Source organism: Pavona decussata, unplaced genomic scaffold (assembly GCF_977016875.1).
Source record: "Pavona decussata unplaced genomic scaffold, jaPavDecu1.1 SCAFFOLD_91, whole genome shotgun sequence".
NCBI classification, from domain to species: domain Eukaryota; kingdom Metazoa; phylum Cnidaria; class Anthozoa; order Scleractinia; family Agariciidae; genus Pavona; species Pavona decussata.
The window spans coordinates 1,921,481-1,945,000 of record NW_028145508.1 but is presented as its reverse complement, the minus strand read 5'-3'; the positions used below and the strand labels follow the sequence as shown (position 1 = coordinate 1,945,000).

Here is a 23,520-nt window from a genome sequence, read left to right as displayed (position 1 = left end):
AACCATCCCAGAGGTTGTTTCGGGTCACTCCTGAAGCAGCTGTGGAAAGAAGCCGCATTGGAAAAGGAATATATTTTATGCCAATCCATGAAGTTATTAGAACTTTAAAAACAGCACGTCCCTGTTGGCTCAGGTAATAACCAGTTATAAGATGTACAACCAAGCAGGAACTGTATCCAAAGAGTTTTTTATTCTCTTCAGTCTGATGTGACTCCCATAAAAGGATTGCGCTTACATTATATAAGCCAACATTCCGGTCTTTGTTTAAAATAGTTCATTTCAGCTTCTAAAAAAAATTCCTTCAGTCAGATATAAACAAAAAAAAGGGATGGTAAACTTCATGGTTTGGAATAAAGATAGTCATTTCAAATAAATTCATCACCTTTTGAAAACACGCGTTCTTGCCAAAATCAATTCTACTTCTGTTTCAACTCCGGAAAATTTCAAGGACTTAGTTGTGATGTTTTGTATGCATGAGTGATGTGACGGAAGTCGAGGAGCTAGTGTATTCGCCTGCACCGCAAATCCCACCGACAATAGTCAAAAACGAACAAGACATCATTGTTCTCTTTGTGTGCGGACTTGTCTAACAATAAACTCTGGTTTAATGTTTCAGAGATATGGATAAGTAAATCAGTTTATTTAGAGAACGATGCAATATTTGCTTTTCATGGGAACACTCTGTTACTTCCGATTGGCTATTGAAGGATGATAAAGCTTCTCTTCCTTTAGGGAATTAATTTTTATTGTTCCAGGTTGTATTGCTATCAAGTTATCTTTTATTTATTCAGCAAATACATAAATCTGGCACATCCTTAAGTAAGGTATTTTAAAGTATGACTCAGATTTAAAATCAAGCCGGATGTAAATATCTGTTAGTTATTGTGGCCAAGTCGCTTGTGCGTGACACTGCAGATCAGGGAGCGAACAAGATTTTATATTCTGGTGTTTGTTGGTTTGTTGCACCCGTGTAGACAATATTTAACATCAATATATATTTTTAAAAACGTTTTAAGCGTTGAAAATAGTTTAAAGCCTTTTTTATACAAACTTTGGCCGAGGAGTTAATTTATTCTATTATGCCTTGATATGTAGAGTTGTAGATTTCAATGGCGCTGAATTGTACTTTTGTCAAACTTTGATCAGCGTTCGTGCAAAAGGTCTGGTAGATCCTAAAGATTTAAAACCGTACACCTAAAAATCAATGACTGAACTGTCTTTTGTAAAAATATCAGAGGATTTGAGAAACCACCGGTCAGCTTTTTTTCTCGCTGAATTTGGATTATTTTAGACTTTTGCGTGATAGAGAGAAGTGCGTCTACTTCATCCGAGCTCAGTTCGCTCACAAACGATCAGATATGAATATAATTACTATGTTTTGACTGAGGAAGAATCAATGTATTAAATTATACTAAAGAAAGATTCATAGCTGTGTAAATGTCTGTGCCGTGAGAACCTGAAAAGTGTAAAATTTCGAGTTCTCTCGTGGTGAGATCCGAGCTTCCGGTCGGGTAACCGTTTTTCATGGTTTTCTGCCGTTATATGGAATATTTCAAAAAACTAACCTCATATCCTTTACTTACTTACCTAGGCCTTCAAACTGACAAAGTATAAGCAAAATCGATTTTTTGACCGTGGCCACATTTTTTCAATTTTCTTCGATTTTTACTGACATTCACTCTTAAGTATTAGTCAGAAACATAATCCACCGTTAAGTAACATCACACTACAATTTATTGTATATTTAACAGTTTCAAACAAATACAATTGTAAGTTTTGTTTACTTTGTACTTTTAACATGTCATTAACAATAACTACACATTTCCGTTGTTATACACGTTTCTTGTCGTCACTGCGTATTCCCGTTTTACATAGGCACCATGGGTCATTTTTAACTCTTACAACCTCTCCTTCTTATTCTCATCATAACAGCATTCACCTGCCTCCCCAAGGCAGCATTCACTGCCGTTCCGGTATACTGCATGTAGTAATAAGCAATACTAGATACTGTAGTTAGCTTTACAAACTAGGAAAAATCTGGGGTTAACGACAGTGGAATCTCAATTATTCGAACCCTTATTTTGCTTTGGTCAGGTTTTTACCTCCAATTTTTGGAACTCCCAATTTTTTTAAACCAAATTCAGTTTCCCTAGGGATTTCAAAAATCTGTATTTTTTACCTCCAATTTTTGGAACTCCCAATTTTTTTAAACCAAATTCAGTTTCCCTAGCTAGGGGTTTCAAAAATCTGTATTCCACTGTAAAACAAACTCAAGACTTCATGTTCTTGCGAAGGAACACCACTTCATGATGCAACCTACGGCATTCAAAAGAATTGGTTAAAGTTGCATTTTGGTGGACGTCAATCAAAGAAAAGCCGCTGAGATTGTGTTGAATTCTGACAACGTTCCAAGGTACATTTAACCTGAAAAGAAACTAGCAAGAATTTTACCTTGGTAAAAGAAGGTAAACTTTATTTAAGGTCATTTCCCTGTTTAGCAGTGCGCAACTCTACTAAACACAATGGCAAAATAAAAAATTTACCCTCATTTCTAGCTAACTACTGAGCATCACTCAATCTGACTTGCATCTGACAACAAAATTCTTAATTTGCATTTTGCGTGGAAATTAATGAGTTTTCATAAGACTTGCCCCAGTCCCTTCGCGGAGCAACCAGTTTTAAAGCAAACCTCTGCTTTGTGAAATATCTGCAAAACCAACCCGGTGAACCTATTTTCTCTTTTCAGATTTCTAACCACAATATCGTTTGCCAACTACCGTGAAAATTTAAGGAAAATCCTAGCGTTAGAAATATCAAATTTTGCACCTAATATTTAGCCAATGGACATTTTGGCCTACCTTCAGAGGTAACGAATCATATTATTTTGTTGAACAGCTCAGTAGTACTGGTTAGGAATAGTTTTCAAACAGATTTCACATTGAAAATGATTTATGAACGGAGAAAAAATTCTATGAAATGAGCCGTTAACTGTTCTCTTCAGAAAATAATTCCTGTTTTTGGCAAATATTCCATTACAGTCCTTTTTGTCCAAACATGCAGAAATTACCATATTTCAATGCTTTGTTGCAGAAGAACAAGCATGGTGACCCCCTCTTTTTATTTCATTTTTGCAGTTTATATAAAGTGAACCACACATGGGCAAAGTTTGGAGAAAATCTGAGTGTAGGTTCTATTTAAGGGGAATCACCTTAAATTGAAGGGCTCGGTGGAAAAAGGGGGTTAGTGAGGATTTCACCTTTACAATTCAAATCACTCTAAAAAACGGTCTACTTTGGCGTAGTGATTTCTCTTTGAGAAAACCAAACACAAACAGCCAAAAATTAAACCATGTGCTTACTATTTCTCCCTTCTTAATTCTACCACACTTACTTCTCCCTCCCACCCCCTCCCCCTATGCAATGACAGCCAAACACGGACAGCAAAAAAACCACTCACTTCCTGTTTCTCCCTTCTTAATTCGACCACAGTTACTTCTTCCTCCCCGCTTCCCCCTTATGCAATGTTGATATGGGAAGTGATGCTTGCCAGGAAACTGTTCGTGACCCAGAAAACAACATTGAGTTGAGGGGTGGGGGTGGGGAAGGAGGCAAATGTGGTGGTTTGCTTGTTTACCAGTGAACGCGCTTGGATGGTTAATTTTGTTATCGATTTTGTCCATGCCGGACTAGTCGGTTTCCAAATTTTGGGTAGCCTGAAAGTTTCAACTTTCCACGAGTCATGCTTACTCATACCCGTCATTGTTTCGTCTGTTTGTGATGACATCATGGTTTTATTTTGCGGGTTGTAACAAGCCCAAAATAGATCAAGGCAGTGGTGATAAACAACTTGTGTATCATACTGGCCAGTTGGTTTCGCTTTTGTTCAGTGAAGTGCGTAAACACACAACATCTATGGGTCTTTTGAACAGTTATCAAAGTGACGAATGCAGTGCAGAGGAACTGGTTGAAACATTGTCTGAAGAATGCCTCCTTGGTCGTCATTACTGTGCATTTGCAAATTTTCATTTCAATTATCAAATCCCTCAGGAGCATCAAACATAAATCCCGCCATGTGCACTGAGGTGTAAACAATGTGGCCTTATCATTCCCAATTTCTCTAAATTTGCAATTATAAAAGGCATACAGACTTTTTATTGTGTCAGAAACAGAATTCCATATTTGAATACAAAACTTTCTAACAAGATGACAGAACTGTAGGCCAAAGTAGACTGTTTTTTGGATAAATTTGAATTCTAAAGGTAAAATCGTCACAAGTTTTAACACCCTTTTTCCACTCAATCATGAAATGAAAACAGCCTGACTAAGAAAATTAATCTGTTGCAGTGAAACAGACTTTTCTTTCAAGTCAGGCCAACACTCCCAAATACTGCCACGTCAATCAAAACTTGAAATCAAGTACATGTATATTAAAACTGAAAAACATACAGTTAAAAAATGTTTCAAAAAAATCTTTGAACTAATCCAAGAATATTGCTACAGTGCTAAGTCACAGCGTCCTTCAGTTGTGGGGCACTGTCTTTCTCTAGAGCCGAGTAAAAAACATGGTCCTAGGATGATGTTAGAGCAATCAATGTTTATTTTTAACACAAGTTTAGATTTTACTTAGTAGATCAGAATAGAAACAGCACACATCTTACAAAGGAAAGTGAAAATTGTCACAGTAATTTGCCATTTCTTTGTGGAAATTGGCAAGATTCTTCTTTGACTCTCTATTCAGCTATGGCATGTAAAATGTCAAATTTGACACTAATTTAATTACCTTTTGAGTTGATGGAAATGGTACTCCTTCAGGTTCTAGAAAAAGCAAGAACAAATAATTTTAAATGTGGCTAAATATAATTAGGCAAAGTCAGGCTCAAGCCAATGCAGTCAGTGGTCTTGTATGTGACAGTACATGATCTGTAGGGCAGTCCATAGGTCCTGGCAGGGCATGTTCCTGTTATGCAATATATTTAGCTTGTAAATTAGCTGATCGTCTCAGATAATTTGCTGTGAGTAAATCTTTACGGATTCCTGCCCCACTGCACCCACCCATATTGTGGCTAGGCCGGGGATTCCAGGTAAGTATTGGAAAACTGGGGGTAACCATGCATTTTTTAGAGATAATAAAGCTTCAATTTGAAAAAATGCCTTTTAATCCATTGCTTTGTATTTTACTACTTTTTAGAATAATCGTTGCTTAATTATCTCTAAAAAATGTCCCGCTTCCCCTAACTTTCTTTCTGGAGACCAATAGCCCACACTAAGATCTCCTTTTCCTAGTCATAAACTGTGCAAAAATACTTCTGTATTAGGAGGCAATGTCCTTAAGTACAGTGTATCCCCTTATTATAGGTTTTATTTGACAAGACACATGCATGCCTTAATTTTGGTGTCCAAGTCCACTTAATAAAGCCATCCACTGAATACATGTACTCAGACTGGTACTGTCATTTGTGTATCATGGACATCTTTCCCTTTAACAAGTTAGAGGAATTGGAGTTTCAGTTGGTCCTTGCTGAATTTGCCATGGGTCCAACAAAGCTTGGCTTTAAATCACTCGAAGGATTCCACATTAACCCATTTACATTAAATAACATAAACACCAATAAAGTAGTAGATGAGGATAGTGACCCAGATGTTAATTTTTATAACCATATAAAAAATGACGACAATTTTAATTTTCTTAGATAATGAGTTAAACAAACTGCTAAAAGATCTAGGCATAAATCATTCAAAGAATTGTTTTTCTCTTACGCATTTAAATGCAAGAAGCATTAATAAAAACATCAAAGCAATTAATCAGATGTTAAGTTCTCTGGAATTATCTTTTGATCTTATTGGCATTAGTGAAACATGGATTCCAGAAGGTAATGATCTTATTCAAATGGAAAATTATAAGTTTTGATGTATTTATGGAAGAAAATACAAAAAAGGGGGTGGGGTGGGGGTATTTACCTTAAAGAAGAATTCAATTACAAATTAAATGTGGCTAAATGTAATTTAGGCAAGGTAAATCTCGAGCTAATGCTCCCAGCGGTCTTGCCCAGTTTGCACATGATCCGTGGGGGCGCCCCTTTGGAGTTCACAGGGGCAAACTACGTACAGCCTTGCTTGCTAGCGATCGTTGCGATCACTGCTTCTGTGAGTGAATCTTTGCGGATTCATTAGCATTTTTCATTAACATTTTTCCGTCATGCCTCGTTCTACGCAAAATAGTCAAGCAACGCCACTCGTCGAGGTTGAAGCCAATGCGAATCGTCCGTCTTCCTGCGATGTTGTCGGTGTGTCTTCAAGCAATGCTTCGCCTCCTGGGTTTGCCAATGCTTCTGCTGCCACGAATCCACCCTCTCAACCGTCTCCGGAGTTTCTGGCTACAGTTGTGCAAGCTGTGAAGGCTGCTCTGGCGGCGGAACAGGCTTCGGTACCTTGCCCAGCTTCTACGGCCCTGCCAAACTCAGGCCAATCTTCGTCGACCGCTAGCTTGTCCAGTCCGATGGGGCGTTCCCTCGCTGCTCTCTTTGCAAGCCTCCGCTTTGGCTGCTTCTGGAGCGGGCTGTGCTGCACATTCCATGTCCGCAGGAGCTTCTGCTGCTCAAGGTAGGCCAGTTTCGGTTGTTCTCACTTTTGTGTTGACCTTTTTGCCCCCGAACCCCTCGCATGCACTGTCCATTGCCAACATGGCCACTACGTCGTCCCAGGATTGCGTTTCATCTGCTGCCACGTTGCCCCAGGCCAACATTTTGTCCGCGACTTCGTTCCCCGTGCTGAACAAGCCCTTCATTGTCGGTCCTGGCTTCCCCCCATTCCCGCAAAAGTAGTCGGCCAAGTGGTGGCGGGGAAGGTCATTGACCTGGGCGATCTGCTCCCGTCGACTGTTTGCGTCTGCCGATCCCGAGCCTCAGCTACTGTTTGACGGTCGGCTTGTGCTGACCTCTACGCCAAAGAAGCCTAAATGCTGCATTGAGGACATTGCCTCTTGGATGGAGGCCTTCTCTGTCTATTGCCTTATTATGATCTCCTTCTTCCCGCACCGCTCTCGAGGCCTATTGCAGTATAAACTACTCATCCTGAGGACATACCGTTAGTTTAGCGGGAAGGATTGGCTGGCCTATGACAGAGCATTCCGGGAGCATGCTGCAGCTGCAAACGTCGTTGACTGGTCGTCCATTAACATCCAGCTATTCAATTTCCATGCTGCTGGAGCCTCGGCTCGTGGACCTAATGTCTCCTCCCCTGACTCATCAGAACCAGCTGGAGCCAGTACTTCTCAGATTCTGTGCAAGTCATGAAACAGAGGTCGTTGTGTGGCCCCTTATGCCTCATGTCGTTATGCCCACCGCTGTTCCAGCTGCTCTGGCGCTCATTGTGCTGTCAACTGCCCAGGGTCAGAGCCAGCCCAGCCCCCAGTCAAGTCCAGCCGCCGCTCACAATCCCCGTCCCATTCCTCCAGCAAGTCTGAAAAGTCTGAAAAGTCCACATGAGCTCTCCCTTTTTAAGCTTAGTGTTCGCTGTCTGTTGCTACTTGGTCCTTTCTATCTTTAATGACATAGCACAAATAAACAGTTCTTTTATGATATGCTATTGTATGATATTGTTTGTTTCCTTTTCCTAGTGCCACTTCCCCCGGTGTCGGAAATAACTCCCCTTAAGGTGGATCAGTTTGCCTGGGAATTGCGCAATCATCCGAATCAGCCGCTTTGTAACTTCGTCCTGGACGGCTTGCGCTACGGTTTCAAGCTCGGTTTTCAGCCTGCGCTTTCACTAAAATCAGCTAAGAAAAACAAACCTTCAGCCTACCAGCAGCCCATGGTCATTGATGAGTACTTGGCCCATGAGGTTTCCCGAAGTAGGGTTGGGGGCCCTTTCAGATCTCCTCCCCTCCACAACCTTCATATAAGTAGCTTCGGGGTTATTCCCAAAAAGGGTCAGCCTGGGAAATGGCGTTTGATAGTGGACCTCTCGTCCCTCTGCGGTGCAAGCGTCAATGATGGGATCAATGCCCATGAGTTTACCTTTCATTACATCACAGTGGACCAAATCATCCGCATGGTGTCGCGACTTGGCAGTGGGGCACTTATGGCCAAGTTTGATGTTGAGGCAGCTTACCGTAATATTCCAGTCCATCCATCAGACCGGTTTCTCTTAGGAATGAAGTGGCGGGAGTCTTACTATGTTGACTTGACCCTTCCATTTGGCCTTCGCTCGGCCCCTTACATTTTCAACTCTGTGGCGGATATGGTTGAGTGGATTCTGGTGCATTCCTATGAGGTCTCCGATTTACTCCATTATCTCGATGACTTTATCACAGCCGGCCCCCCAGCCTCTACTCAGTGTGCTAGAAACCTCAGTACCGCTTTGGCTGTTTGCGACCAGCTAGGCTTACCTCTTCATCCTGGAAAATGTGTTGGCCCTGCACCTGTACTTACAGTTCTGGGCATTGAACTGGATTCTGTCAATCAAATGGCCCGCCTTCCAGCAGAGAAACTCCACGCCCTGCGGGAATTTATTGCGTCTTGGTTAGCCCGGTCTTGGTGCAACAGACGGGAGCTAGAGTCCCTAATTGGTCACCTCCATCATGCCGTGAAAGTGGTATGGCCTGGTCGCACCTTCTTACGTCGCATGATTGACCTGCTCGGCTGCTTCCGCAAGAAGGACCACCCTATCCACCTTAATAAGGAGTTCCATCGTGATTTGCAGTGGTGGCATCAGTTCCTGGTAGATTGGCATGGGGTCAATTTCTGGCTTTTTCCAGGCAATACGCCTACTGCTGGCGTGGAAGTTTCCTCGGATGCAGCTGCCTCTCTGGGCTTTGGTGCATATTTAGAGGGCATGTGGTTTACTGGTTCATGGATGCCCTCACAGCGACAACAGTCCATTGCTTATAAGGAACTCTTTCCAGTGATCGTCTCTGCTCATGTTTGGGGCCACCTTTGGTGCAGGCAGCATGTTCTATTTTGATCAGACAACAACAGTGTCGTGCACATTTTGAATGCGAAGTGCCATGTCTTATGCACTTGCTATGTTCCTTGCTACTGGCAGCTGCCCGTCATAGTTTTTCGTTCTCTGCCCAACATATTCCGGGAGTCACTAATTCGATAGCTGATGCCCTTTCTCGCTTTCATTGGCAGGACTTTCGCCGTTTGGCTTCGGAGGCTCATCGTCACCCAACTCCCTTTCCACCACGGCTGTTGGAGGACCTCATCTCCCTGCTTTAGAAGCACAGTGCTACTCCTATTTGGCCCAGGGTTTAGCAGCATCTATCCGCAAGTCGTATGCTACAGCTCAGTCTTAGTTCCTGTCTTTCTGCCATCAGGTAGGCAGGATCCACTCATCTGGGACCCCCTGCCCGGCAGACGAATGGACGCTCTGCTTGTTTGCTACGTTTTTGGCCGGTTCTCTTCAGCACTCGTCTATCAAAGTGTATCTCTCTGGGGTGAAAGCTCTTCATATCGAACAAGGTTTCGCGGATCCTCTTCTCAACTGTCTACGCTTGCAGCGTGTTATTCGCAGCATCAAACGCACTCAGGGCTCCCCCTCCTCTCGTCGTTTGCCAATTACAGATGACCTTATGCTAGTTATTTGGAAGTCCTTAAATTTGCAGCTCCCTGATCATTGTATGTTTTGGGCGGCATGCACGCTGAGGTATTTTAAGTTCCTACGGTCAGCGGAATTTACGGTCCCTTCTTTGGCAAGTTTCTCCCCCTCGGTTCATTTGGGCGTGCAGGATCTTGCAGTGGACTCCAGCACAGCTCCCTCGTGCATCTGCATCACGATCAAGGCTTCCAAGACAGATGCGTTCCGCAAGGGCTGCTCCATTCATAATTATTGGCTTTGGCAAGTATCCCTTATGCGCTGTTCATGCGTTATTGGCCTACGTGATAATGCGGGGTGGTGGGCTGGGCCCTCTGTTTCTTTGTCAAAACGGGCAACCTCTCTCGCGTACTCTACTCACCAACTGGCTTCGGCAAATCATGGCCTCTGCTGGAATTTCGGGTAATTTTTCAAGCCTCAGCTTCTGAATAGGTGCAGCCACCGTTGCTGGCCACAATGGTATTCCAGATCATTTAATTCAGGAGCTGGGGCGGTGGAAAAGCAATGCCTTCCAGTCTTACATCAGAACTCCCTCTGCGGCCTTAGCATCCCTTTCTCAGAAGCTGGTGTGATTGGCCTCTGCTTGCCAAGGTAGTCTTCGTAGCCCATCGTTGCCAGCCGGTGTCTCCTTCAGCTCAGCGCAGCTTCCTTCACTACCAGGTAGGCTTGTTTTTTGCTTGGCTCTCCTCTGTGGCATCCAGCTATCTGTCAGTGGGCTTAGCGGTGCTTGGAGTCTCTTGGGAAGGTTCAGAGGTTCCATGTTGCCCGACCATCGGGAACCTCCTGTCTCCAAGCCCCGGAGAAGATGGGTGGTTCCCGCTTGCCGGGTTGCCATGGAGACCTCCCTGCAGTGCCTGAATTACCTCGGGCCCTTCCCCGCTAACTTTTAAGGCACCAGTTCCCAAGCTCATCAATTTGCGATGAGTTTAAGGAAAGATTTAAGCATTTTTGATGAGGACATAATGGGATCATTTATTATTGAAATGGTTAATGAGGAGAATGAGAACATAATAGTGGGTGTCATCTATAGAGCGCCAGACTCTGATGTTAAAAGCTTTAAAAAGCTTCTCTGAGATAACAGAGAAAATCAACCTTGAGAACAAAAATTGCTACCTACTTGGGGACTTTAACATCAATTTACTCAGTGTTAATGACTCAGATATAGCAGGTGAATTTCTGGATATTATTTACTCCTAGTTCTTTAAGTAAGCCTACTAGAATAACAACTAGCACAGCTACACTAATTGACAATATCTTCACAAACGTTTTTGATGATAAGGCTACTTGTGTTAATAGACTTGTTTGTGCTGAAATTTCTGATCATATTCCCATCTTTCATATTCATAAAACTAGTGATGAGCAAAATAAACAAAAGAAAACATTTAAGAACAAACTGGATTGTATTGATTGGAATGAAACTACATATAATGTGGACCCAAACATATTTTATGATAACTTTATAAAGAAATTTTCAGAAATACACAACTCATGTTTCCCACTTAAAAAGGTAAAATCCAAAAACAAAAGAATAAAACCCTGGATTTCAAAAGGCATGCTAATTTCAATTAAGAGAAAGAATTTGTTGTATAAATCTTACATTAGGTCACCTAATATTACAAACAAAACGAAGTTTACCACTTACAGAAACAAACCAAATCATCTGTTAAGACTCTCGAAAAAACAATACATTAATAATAAAATACAAGACTCTGAAAATAAAATGAAAGATACATGGAAAATCTTGAACTCCCTCCTTAATAAAACTAAAGGTAGAGGTAATTACTACACCCTTCCTGTTTTTTAGATAACATCATCAAGGATACAGATTCTCTCACAATAGCAAATAAGTTTTGCAATTATTTCTCAAATATAGGGTCAAATCTTGCAAAAAAAATTCCTTCAACAGATACAAGTTATAAAACCTTCTTGGAAGGAAGTTATATGCACAGCTTATTTTTCAAAGAGACAACACCAGCAGAAATTCAATCCGTCACTATGAAATTAAAAAATAAATCTAGTTATGGCTTTGATGAACTAAGTACAACTCTGGTCAAAAAAGTTATTCCATTGATATCTGACACTCTCAGTGAAATCATAAACTTGTCCCTTTCCACGGGAATTGTGCCAGAAAATATGAAAATAGCAAAAGTCATACCACTTTTTAAATCTCAGGTGACAATACCATTTGCAAAAATTACAGGCCAGTATCAATTTTACCTTCGCTATCGAAGATTGCAGAGAAAATTGTATATAATCGACTGTTAGATTATTTTATAAACTTGATATTCTTAACACAAATCACTATGGCTTCAGACAAATGCGCTCCGCTTACATCGCAATGATAGATTTTGTGGAAAAAATTAATACAGCAGTTGACAAGGGTGAATACTCTATAGGTATTTTTTTAGACTTAGCAAAACCCTTTGATACAGTGAATCATGCAATTTTGTTAGACAAACTTGAACATTATGGTATAATCTTGAGGAATACCACTGCTATGGTTTAAGGATTATTTATCCAACAGAAAACAGTCTGTGCACTATAATGGAATAGACTCACAAATGATGGGCATAACATGTGGGGTTCCTCAAGGGCCTGTTCTATTAAATGGCCCACTTTTATTTTTGATTTACATTAATGATATAACTTCTTCAAAGAAAATTGTTTTCTTTCACACTATTTGCTGATGACACTAACATATTCAATAAAAATACAAATCTTAATCAGTTATTCACCATAACTAATAGTGAATTAACAAAGCTCTCAGTATGGTTCAAGGCAAATAAATTATCTTTAAATATCTCTAAAACAAATTATATGTTATTTTCAAACAGAAAATATATTAAGAGTGATGCCATTGATCTTAAAATAGATGAAAGCATTATAAACAGAGTAAGTGAATGCAAGTTTCTGGGTACAATAATAGATGAAAACCTAACATGGAAACCTCACATCAACCTTATAACTAATAAAATATCAAAAAATGTTGGAATCATGTTTAAAGTAGGGCAATTTCTATTTAAAGTAACAATCAAAACGTTTTACTTCTCTCTTGTTTACCCATATATCCACTATTGTAATATTATTTGGGCCAACAATTTTCCCACAAGATTGTCTAGAATTGTGACACTTCAGAAAAGAGCAGTTAGGACCATAGCCAAAATTAAGTATAGAGACAGTACAGTTAATGCCTTCAAAGAGCTAAAAATATTAAAAGTTAGGGAAATAACTGACAGAGCTAGATATCTCTCTTTTTATGTTTAAATTCTATAATAATCAGCTTCCAAAAAATACAGTATGACATATCTTTTCTCAACTAATTCCCAAATACATAGTTATGATACACGACATGCAAATGACTGTCATCTTCTGCGAAAGTCTTCCAGACTTGGTCAATACTCATTGGCCTATCAAGGTTCAAAAATATGGAACACCATTGATGATAAAACACGAAAAATCAATTCAATTCAATTCAATTTATTTGCCATTAACAAAAAAAATACAACATAAATACATTATAGACGACACACAATATTCTTACTATTACAATATTCATACTTGACTATTTACAATATTAAATGTGTTAAAGGCTAGGAAGCCTATATAGAAGCCGGGGGCTTATTAACTATAGGCTTCCTAGAACTATTGGATAAACCATAGAAGTTAAGGGTACTGATTGAAATTTCCAATTAAATTTTTTTTTTTTTAAAGAAGAAAAAAAAAAAAAAAAAAAGGAAAGGAAGAAAAAAAAGAAAAGGTAAAGAAAAGGTGTGTAGCTCAACAAAGAGTCAATTTAACTTAGATAGAAGGAATTTTTTAAGTCTTTTGCCAAACAAACTGATAGTTTCACTGTTTTGAATTTCACGACTTAGCGAGTTGAAAAACGAAGGACCTTGAAACCGAATTGAGAATTTTCGAAGATTAGTTCGACAATAAGGTATATAGAAAAGGTTGGAATTTCTTGTTTTATAAGAATGTATTTGACTTGCAAGAGTAAACATATCACGAAAATAATTTGGAAGTAAGCTTCTTTTAAAAAGATACATAAATTTACCTATTTGGTATAAATAAATGTCTGAGAATTTTAAAATCTCCTGTTCTTTAAAAAGAACACCGGTATGAGCATCAAAAGAAACTTTTGATATTATTCTAATTATCTTCTTTTGCAGAACAATAATCCGATTTAAATTAGACTGATACGTCGATCCCCACACAGAAACACAATAAATTAAGTAAGGGTAAACTAGACTATAGTACAAGGAACGTAAGGAGGTTTTGGGGAGGCAAAAACTAGACTTATAAATAATACCTATTGATTTTGATATTTTTCTAGAAACACTAAGAATGTGAGGCTTCCATGACAAATGCTCACCGAGGATAACACCTAAAAATACTGTTTCTTTCACACGTTTAATTGCATTGTTGTCAATTTGAATAGATATATCAAGTGTTTGCCTCCTTTGGGGTGGTCTAAAAACCATAAAATTTGATTTTTTAAAGTTAATGGACAGTTTGTTTGCTCTCGACACCAATGAGTTAATTTAAGCATTTCAGAATTCAAGATTCCAGGAAGCAAGTTAAAATCTTTGTGGGAGAAAAATATGTTTGTATCATCTGCAAAAAGAATAAAGTCCACAACCTTCTACACGTTACACAGATCATTTATATAGAGTAGGAAAAGTAGGGGACCTAGTATAGAACCCTGAGGCACCCCGCACTTAATTTCGCAAGACTCCGACCTAACGCCATTAAATTCCACATATTGTTGTCTATTGCTTAGATAGCTTTCGAACCATCTAAGTGGAGTGCCACGAACACCATAATGCTCTAATTTTGAAATCAAAATGTTATGATCAACGGTGTCAAAGGCCTTGGACAAGTCTATAAAAATACCAACTGTGCATTCCTTATTGTCAATGGCGGAAGAGATTTTGTCATATAAACAAGCAAGAGCATAAGCGGTGGAGTGATGCTTGCGAAAACCATACTGATTGTCAGAGAGAATGTTATGATTATTAAGAAACATTAAAAGACGATTGTACATTACTCTCTCTAGGATTTTAGAGAATGCTGGTAAAACAGACACCGGTTGGTAGTTCGTAAATATATCCTGCTCACCAGATTTAAATAAAGGAATAACTCGAGCAATTTTTAATTGTTTTGGTACAATTCCAGAAGTGATGGATAAGTTAATTATGCATGTAAGAGGTGAAATAATTAAATCGATAGATTCTTTAATTAGGTTCATAGAAATGTTGTCATAACCTACAGAAGTACCTGAACGACAAGTGCTACATAATTCAAAAATTTCTTGCTCATTTACAGCATCTAGAAATATTGAATTAACTAGTTTTGGAGGTAAAAAAGAATTGTGCGACTTTTTTGATACAGGAATTTTGCTAGCTAAATTGGGGCCAATATTAGTAAAATATTTACAAAAGAAATTAGCTATATCTTTTGGATTGGAAATTTCTCCAGAAGCTGCCCTAAATATAGATGGCAAGCTACGCTTTCCTTTATTTCTATTAAGGATTTCATTTGGAACTTTCCAGGTAGCCTTGACATTTGATTTTAATTTTTCAATTTGTTTTTCATAATATAAACGTTTAGCAACTCGAAGAGAATGAGTAAGTTTGGTTTTGTACGACTTATATGCGTTTTCATTGGAAGAGTTAAGGTTATTAAGAAAAGACTGATATAACATATTTTTCTTCCTTATGGATTTAGCCATAAGCAAAGCATTACATTTGTATAAGAGAAAAATGAACAAAATATATTTCTTAACAAATCAGCAGTTGCAAATTTTTTCCCTCTAATTAAGTACAATGTTCTATTTTATTGCTTCGTTGATTATTTTCTTGAAATCTTGACTAGTAATAATACCAGATGTGAAAATATGAATATAAGAATATATGAATATTGTCAACAATTCTATTTCTCATCATTTTAACTATTTTTAGTTAATAATAATTATCTAGCTAAGCTGCAGTTGACCTCAATCTAAAGGGATCTATAACTTCAAGCATTTTTTTGCTTTTCTATAGACTCCCTAATCACTATTTTATTTAGTATTGTATAGTTATCATAAACAACAATGTATTAGTGATGGAAGCAATAAAATTGAATTGAATTGAATTGAACATGCATGTACAGCTTCTTTTTACAGTAAATAAGGAAAAAATGGACCCAAGTTAGTGTACGCTTTACAGAGGGTGTACGCTTAAATATGGGGTCTGTTTAATGCAGGTTTCACTGTATTTAACTGTTTCTAACTTACCCACACAGTCAAGTTCACATCCTGTGTCACAACACTTCAGTCCTGATGGACAAGAGCTGTCATCTGTACAAAAGTTTTCCACTTCTTCTGGGCATTCTGCTGGTTTCTCAAAAACTGGACATATGCCTGGCCCTAAAACAGATCAGATTTGAAAGATTGCTAACTCTGTCAAACAAATCCTCATTCAAGAGAATTTTAACTAGTTCGGTATATCTGAACAGCATTAGACAACAGAGCAAGAAACTATTACCATGTTTTCTCGTGCTTTTATTTTTTGTTTTCTATTTTTTTTTGAATTATCATTATTTTTTACTGTTATTGCTTTCGTAGTCTCTCCCATCCCCAGTGTCCCCTTCCATCCCACCAAACCCTCCTACAGTAAAGCTTTTATCCAATGTACAGATTCAAGAATCTCACGTTTTATTAATTATAGGACATTTGAGAGACTTTAAAATTGGCAGGAATAAAATCAACAAATTTAAACTGTAGACAAATAAAATTGAAGAAAAAATTGAGGGATGCAGCAGGGATAAAATTGAGTAATCACCTTTTCAACTTTCTAAATGTTCTTATTAGCTTACTTACATTTCCATCACATAAAAGGACAAAAGATCAAACGAAAATATTTGTCGGCTGCGTGGCACTCGTATAAAAGCTAAAAAAGTTGAGTAGACGGTGGAGAAATGCCACAAATTTGAAAAAATTACAGACGTTTCAGGCTAACAGCCCTTCCTCTGTGAGGAGTAGGTCAGTATGATTTTCGTTGAAAAAATCCAAATATTTTCTCACTACAGACTGACAGCATGAAGAATTGAAAACCGGCTTTTTCACACTTTCTTGCTAAAACTTTATGCCTCAAATTTCAAGAAAACATTCTTTTACCTGGTATCTTAATTTTGCAATTTGTTGTTTTTATCAAATTTCATTTTTCACGCAAATAATTGACGGTTTTTCTCATACAAACAGATCTGCATTTAGCGGAATGTTTGCAAAAATGGCGGATTTTGTACCGCGCAAAGACGAATCAGAAAAAGCTCTACGCATTTTGAAAGGGATTTCAGCTAAAAAGAAGAAATTCCCCGATACAAATGAACATTTAAGTAAGCCCATTACTTTCTTCAAAGAGCATATAAACGATGTAATTGGTGTAATTATTTCAAATTAGTCGAGAACCGTCATGAAAAGGCTTTTCTTTACAAACTTGACTCGCCAAGCACGAGCAATGGATTCCTCTTACAATCAAATCACTGACCAATTTGTAAACCCGTTGTGGGTCTCAACAATCTCAGCAAAGGCTTACTAAAAATTCATAAGCAGCACCTAAAACAATACAGCACTGTTCTCCTTATCCTTACCTTTACAATGAGCATTCTTTCAATGCTTGGTATTAAAGCCGATCGAAAGGTCAATTGTACACACGGACGGTCAGCAAGCGAAATAAGAATTAGAAAGCACATTTTTTTGACCTTTTCAACGCACAACATACACTTCTCGAAACCTTATTCTCTCATTTGACGTCCACTAACAGCTCATGGAATGAAGCTGTATCCGACCGCTCACTGACGTACACTAGCCTGGGAAACTGACCGGACATTTCACGAGCAACTGCAAAATGATGAGCGCAGGAGTGGATGTCGTGACAGATTCAGTGACACTCCAGGAAAATCATTGCATCCCATCCTCCCCACACTAGAGGTATTAAATACGAGTCCCCTAAAAACGACTGCGTGGGAGGCTAGGAAAATCACGGATAAAGAAATTTCTGGCAAGTCTCACCTGACACGAAGCTGCAAACATTTTCTTACAGTTGCACGATATTATTGCAGATTATTGTCGATGCAAAATTTTGCCGATTTTTTCTGGCAAGTAATTTATTTCCAAACGTGAAACCAGCTTCGGAATGAGCAACACAACTTACAAAGGAGTATTGTTATGTATCAGTCAATTCCAAGCGCGATCATCCCCCCCCCGGGCAACCCCCGGGCATTTGACCCCTGTTCGGCTCCACATAGTGGGGCATTTGACGCGAATAGAAACCCGACCCATCGGGCATTTGACCCGTCGAAAAAATGCTGGTCAGCGGTCGCATAAATTGTCGGAATGCTTTATTCACAGCCAGAATTTACTCGTATATTTTGCGTCAAACAGTTTTTAATGTAGTAAGCCATTTAATACTACCATAGAGAAGCGTTCCAACAAATATATCTGAGATTGTTTTTGACATGGCGGGGTTACATATTGCTCTTCGCTTCTCATTTTCAGTGGTATGTCCAAGTTCCCTCAAGCTTCGTTCTCCCTTTGCTCGGCGTTCAAAGCTCGACTTGTTGGCATGTCTAGGTTTCATAACATATTGTTTTTTATCATTGTTCTTGTTATCACACGTATTAGCAAACTTCATGTACATTTAATATAAAAGAAAAGCGAGTATCGGTACATATATCGTTGAACTCTCTGTTAGTTGAGTTTCATATGTGATGTTATGCATTATCTTTAATAATAAATTGTTTTAAATTTATTAATGTATGAATTTCGTTGATTTTTATGTAAACAGAGCTAGCGAATACAAAAAAAAAAAAAAAAAACCAACACGATGACTTTTCAGCCCCAACCAGTGGGGCATTTGACCTATAAAATCGGCCCATATAGAGGGGAATTTGATCAGGCATTTTTAAAAAAGTCAAATGCCCGGGGGTTTGCCCGGGGGGGGGATGATCGCTTTTGGAATTGACCCAGACATTATAGTCACGACACATCACGAAAATTCATCATAACACGTTGGAACTCCTAAAATTGTTGCATTTCGCCTCATAAAACAATTCTTATCCAGGTAATATCTGTTATTTCTACAACAGACAATCTGCCTGTCATGAAATAACGACACATTTTGAAGTGTAAACTAAAGAGAACACTATTAAACGGTCGGTCAATTTATCCGCACACTACAGAAATATATAACGCTACTCTGCAGAAAAGCATTTTAAGCCGCAATTAATTAACCGATAAACTGCAAGAATAACGTGCTTTCCTTCATTGAGCATAAATTACGTTTAGTGATTTTTGCTAATTAGGTGCGTATCATATGACGTCAGTGAGCTTATCGTAACGCGAGCTTCGTTGATCGGTCAGTCATAAGCTCGTTTTCATAGGGCAAGCACGTCAATTCGCCCGCATCATGGCTCACGCAGATCCCTCTGGCGCTAAAAAGCGATCCACGCGCAAAACAAAATCAACCCGCGACGAAGATGCCTTTGTATACGACTTTGGTCTGCCACCCGTCCATTTTCCGTCGGCTACTGACCAACAGCTGAAAACAGAAGAAAGTCACAAGGGGGACACACCTTTAAATACGGTCCACGCTTTAAGTCCCCAACAACAACAGATGTTAGCAGTCGACCATATCCTTGCCGAGCCAAATCATTTGGCCCAGAAGATTTCCCTCGTCCAGGCTGAGCGTGATAAACTGGCACTGGAGTTGGAACTTCTTCGCCTCAAACAGGCACAGTCTACTCCGCCGCCACCCTCAGGCGCTGCCAAAGGCCAAGGGACATCAGCATCCCCTCCTATGACACGCAAAAAACGCCACGTCGACTGGCCGCACGAGTTTTGTCCAGGTATGTCTACCAACGTAGAGTATGAAAAGCTTGATCTCGCAGAGTTCGTCGCCGGGTATCTTGCAATGATCAAAACGTATGATCCCGAGGCGACAAAATTCATGCTTCGCCACTTAGAGCTCCTTATGATTAAAGGAATCAGCTATACTTGGTCAGCTTACTTGCTAAGCAAGTCGAGTTGTATCGCCTGGAATGGTCTGATGCCGCAGAAATTCGCGATCGAGCGAACACTTTTTTCAAACACTCGGATTTACGTCCTGCACCCACCTCTCGCGCGACGTCCTCGTCCACTCCCACAACGCGCGCAAAACCGGACGGGAATCAAGAAAACCGGGGTTGTCGGCAGTGGAACTATACAGGTTCTTGCCCTTGTGACAAGGACAAAGACACATATCCCGCTCAACACAAGTGTCGTGTTTGCACTCAGGACCATCCTATGCTTCATTGTGCGAAGAGAAGAAATCCCATTCCGTCAACCTTTTGACAACGCCTCTCAGCGCCACCCTCTTCTACCCTCGATCGGACTTCGGACTTAACAACGGATATTGAGTTACAGGACACCTCTTCGTGCATGGAACCTTTCACTTTTGACTCTACTAACCCTAAGGCTCATAGTGCTAAAATATCCGCAGTCATTCGTCATATACTGGCTTCACGGTCTGACCAACCTAACGCTTTTGGGGCTAAAATTCCCGTTAAAACCACGTTAAACGTTGACAGATGGGAACATCTTTTGTGCGATTATGACGATAAGATCGTCGTGGAATTTTTAAAGTATGGTTGGCCGATCAACTATTGTTCCACCCAGTTGCCCCATTCCACACTTCGTAATCATCCCTCAGCGTTGGCTTTCGCGGATCATGTACGACATTACATCGAGACCGAACTGTCCTTTGATGCAATTGCCGGTCCTTTCTCGGACAACCCGCTGCCCCAACCTCTCGTATGCTCTCCACTTCAAACCGTCCCAAAACGCGGTTCTTCTAAACGCCGAGTGGTCATGGATCTCAGCTATCCACCATTTTCTTCTGTAAACAGTGGCATTCCCTCGACCACATATCTTGATTCTCCCTTTAAACTTCGTCTTCCCGGAATTGATCGATTATGCGAATTCATTTTATCCAAAGGGCGGGGTTGTTATCTTTACAAGAAAGATCTTCAACGCGCTTATCGTCAATTGCCAATTGACCCCAAAGACTATCATTTGTTAGGTTTTAACTTTGACAATCATCTGTATTTTGACACTCGTTGCCCTTTTGGCTTGAGATCTTCTGCAATGATATGTCAACGCACGACAAAGGCCGTCATTTACATTTTCACACAATCCAACTTCTCTGCCGACGTTTACCTCGACGATTTTTATGGCGCAGAAATTCCGGCACTGGCTCATACCGCGTTTGCCGCCCTTGGAATTCTCTTTGATTCCCTCGGCTTAGCCTCTTCGCCCGAAAAGGACTCACCGCCAGCGACTGAGATGGTTTGCTTGGGTATTCTCGTCAACTCAGAGGATTTAACTTTACGAGTACCAGATGCGCGGCTTCGCGAATTATCTGACGAATTACATCTGTGGCTGTCACGCGAGCAATTCACAATCAAAGATTTGCAGTCCTTACTCGGAAAACTTTCTTTTGTGACTGCTTGCGTTCACGCCAGCCGGATTTTCCTCTCGCGCCTTTTAAACGCTTTGCGCAGTTTTCCTCCACATGCCAAACATCAACTAGTCACCTTGGAAATGCGTCAGGATCTGTCCTGGTGGAAAACATTTCTTCCCCTATTTAACGGCGTTTCTGTTATCAAGCCCGCGGAGTGGCTCTTTGATAATTTGCGTTTCACCACCGATGCTTGTATGGTTCGTGGCGGCGCGACATGCCTCAGTCAATGCCTCACGTTTGCCTTCCCGCATTTCGTCTGTTCCGCTGCGACTCATATCTCCGCTTTGGAACTCTTCACTATCATTGTTGCTGTGAAGTTCTGGGCTCCTATGTTGCAACATCAGCGATTTCTCATCTCGTGCGACAACGAGGCTGCTGTTACTGTAATCAACTCAGGCTCTACTAAGGATCCTTTCATGCAACGCTGTTTGAGACAATTGTGGTTTCTTTCAGCGTTCCATGATTTTGAACTGCGTGCTCGTCACCTTCCAGGCGAACATAACTCGTTAGCGGACGCTTTGAGTCGTTGGCATATTCCCTCGTATCAAGCGCAGTTTGCACAGCTCACAACACAGCTCGGGATCAGTTACGTTTTCCACCAGATCCCCGGCGACTTTATCTATTTTGATGTTGACTGACATTATCTGTATATATATATATATATATAGCTTTCTTCCGTCACTTTCATGTACATTTATGGCTTATATCTCTCTATAGGTTTATTTCTATATATCTCTATTTTTTTTCTTTTTTCTTCTTTTCTCCTTCGTTTCAGGGTCCTCCATCAGCATCCCTACCCTCGATGCTTTTGCCCAGCGTCTTCTTGATCTTGCCTTTGCCGATTCTACTCATCGGAATATGAAGTCTCACGTTAGCGTTTATACTAAGTTTTGCCGTTCGGTTTCTTGCCCTCCCTTCCCTATTCAAATGCCCTTTCTTATACGTTACGTCGCTTATCTTACCCTCTCTGGGCGAGCTTATGGCACAATCATTAACCATCTTAGCAGCCTTAAGCACTTTAACCAGCTTTTAGGTTTTGGTAAGGTCTGGGACTCACATTATCGTTTTCAGTTAGTTCTTCGAGGCGCCAAGCGATACCTCGGCGTGGCTCCTACTCGCAAACATCCTATTACGCCGGAGCTCCTGCTTCAAGTATACCCCTTATTTACCTTAGACACGCCTCTACATGCCGCAATGTGGGCGCTATTTCTCGTCGCGTTTTTTACCTTTTTACGTAAATCTAATTTAGTTCCTGATGCGCCGAATTGCATTTCTTCCAAAGTTCCCTTGCGGTCTGATTTAGTCTTCACCTCCCAAGGTGCCACGCTGCATATTCGGGCTTCTAAGACTATTCAATATCAACAGCGTTCTTTGTCAATCCCCTTGCCTCGCATTCCTGGTTCCCCTCTCTGTCCCGTCATGGCTTTACGGCATCATCTGCGGCTCAACTCCGGTCCGTCTCACGCGCCGCTTTTCTCGGTCCTTTCCCCCACGTCTCAGCGCTTATTTCCTCTTACTTATCGCCATTTTTCAGCTTTTCTTTCCAAGACCATTAGTGCACTCGGTTTAGTCCCGGCCCACTATTCTCCTCACAGCTTTAGGCGCGGCGGTGCTAGTTTTGCTTTTAAATGCAACGTTCCCGCCCAGCTTATACAGCGGCAAGGTGATTGGCAAAGCGACGCTTATCTCGTGTATCTTGAGATGACTCCTGCTCAAAAGCAACTTGCAGTCAAGACTATGGCTGCCAATGTTCCGCGTTTCTCTCGCCCTTAACCTATATGCTCTCATTTTTTACCTATATATATTTAGCTATTTTTGTTATCACCTTCTATTTACAATCACGCCCCTTCAATACCACCCAACTTCGGTTTGGGCCTTTTGGCGGGAGTCTATTGATTCAGCTACGACGTCATTCGCTACTCAGTGTACAGCAGTCGAATCTGACTCAATAAACTTGTTGCCCAAACCTTTCGTTGTGTGATTATTGAGAGCGCGTGATTGAGCATAAATTACGTTTAGTGATTTTTGCTAATTAGGTGCGTATCATATGACGTCAGTGAGCTTATCGTAACGCGAGCTTCGTTGATCGGTCAGTCATAAGCTCGTTTTCATAGGGCAAGCACGTCAACCCAACCCTCCCTCCCACGGGAGTCTATTGATTCAGCTACGACGTCATTCGCTACTCAGTGTACAGCAGTCGAATCTGACTCAATAAACTTGTTGCCCAAACCTTTCGTTGTGTGATTATTGAGAGCGCGTGATTAAACACGTATTATTCAGAGGGGATCGATATTCTACCTTCTTATGGAGAGATAAGATCCCTTAACCTTCGCTGAATGCGTAAACATATGTTGATGTTGAAGAATTCCACGATGTGTGCACACGAG

General features: G+C 40.4%; 3 protein-coding genes and 1 pseudogene across 10 annotated transcripts in view; 3 read left to right on the top strand and 1 right to left on the bottom strand.

Moving 5' to 3' along the window:
* LOC146474177 (uncharacterized) overlaps positions 1-23,520 on the bottom strand; it is a 107,613-nt gene that overhangs the window by 82,008 nt on the left and 2,085 nt on the right. For 5 of the 8 annotated variants that reach the window (XM_085117432.1, XM_085117433.1, XM_085117431.1 and 2 more), the window contains exons 2-3: positions 15,871-16,002; positions 4,780-4,814 (exon numbers count right to left, since the gene is read on the bottom strand). In XM_085117432.1, coding sequence (XP_084973558.1) covers positions 4,780-4,814; positions 15,871-16,002 — 167 coding nt within the window. Of the gene's footprint in view, positions 1-4,779; positions 4,815-15,870; positions 16,010-23,520 lie in introns of all 8 variants that reach the window. The other 3 variants (XM_085117437.1, XM_085117438.1, XM_085117436.1) reach the window with 2 other exon arrangements.
* LOC146474180 (uncharacterized) lies at positions 9,177-15,728 on the top strand (annotated as a pseudogene).
* Positions 18,615-23,402, top strand: LOC146474178 (uncharacterized). The gene is made up of 2 exons (XM_085117455.1): positions 18,615-19,481; positions 21,909-23,402. Exons 1-2 carry the CDS (start codon positions 19,043-19,045, stop codon positions 22,904-22,906), a joined length of 1,437 nt encoding a protein of 478 aa, XP_084973581.1. The 5' UTR covers positions 18,615-19,042; the 3' UTR covers positions 22,907-23,402.
* LOC146474179 (uncharacterized) lies at positions 19,649-22,045 on the top strand. The gene has a single exon (XM_085117452.1). The coding sequence runs from the start codon at positions 20,053-20,055 to the stop codon at positions 21,769-21,771; it is 1,719 nt and encodes a 572-aa protein (XP_084973578.1). The 5' UTR covers positions 19,649-20,052; the 3' UTR covers positions 21,772-22,045.

Coding starts and splice junctions, on each gene's coding strand:
- LOC146474178 (XM_085117455.1), top strand. CDS start 19,043: ATGGCTCACGCAGATCCCTCTGGCGCTAAAAAGCGATCCACGCGCAAA. Junction 19,482..21,908: donor GCCGCACGAGTTTTGTCCAG/GTATGTCTACCA, acceptor CCTTCGTTTCAG/GGTCCTCCATCAGCATCCCT.
- LOC146474179 (XM_085117452.1), top strand. CDS start 20,053: ATGGAACCTTTCACTTTTGACTCTACTAACCCTAAGGCTCATAGTGCT.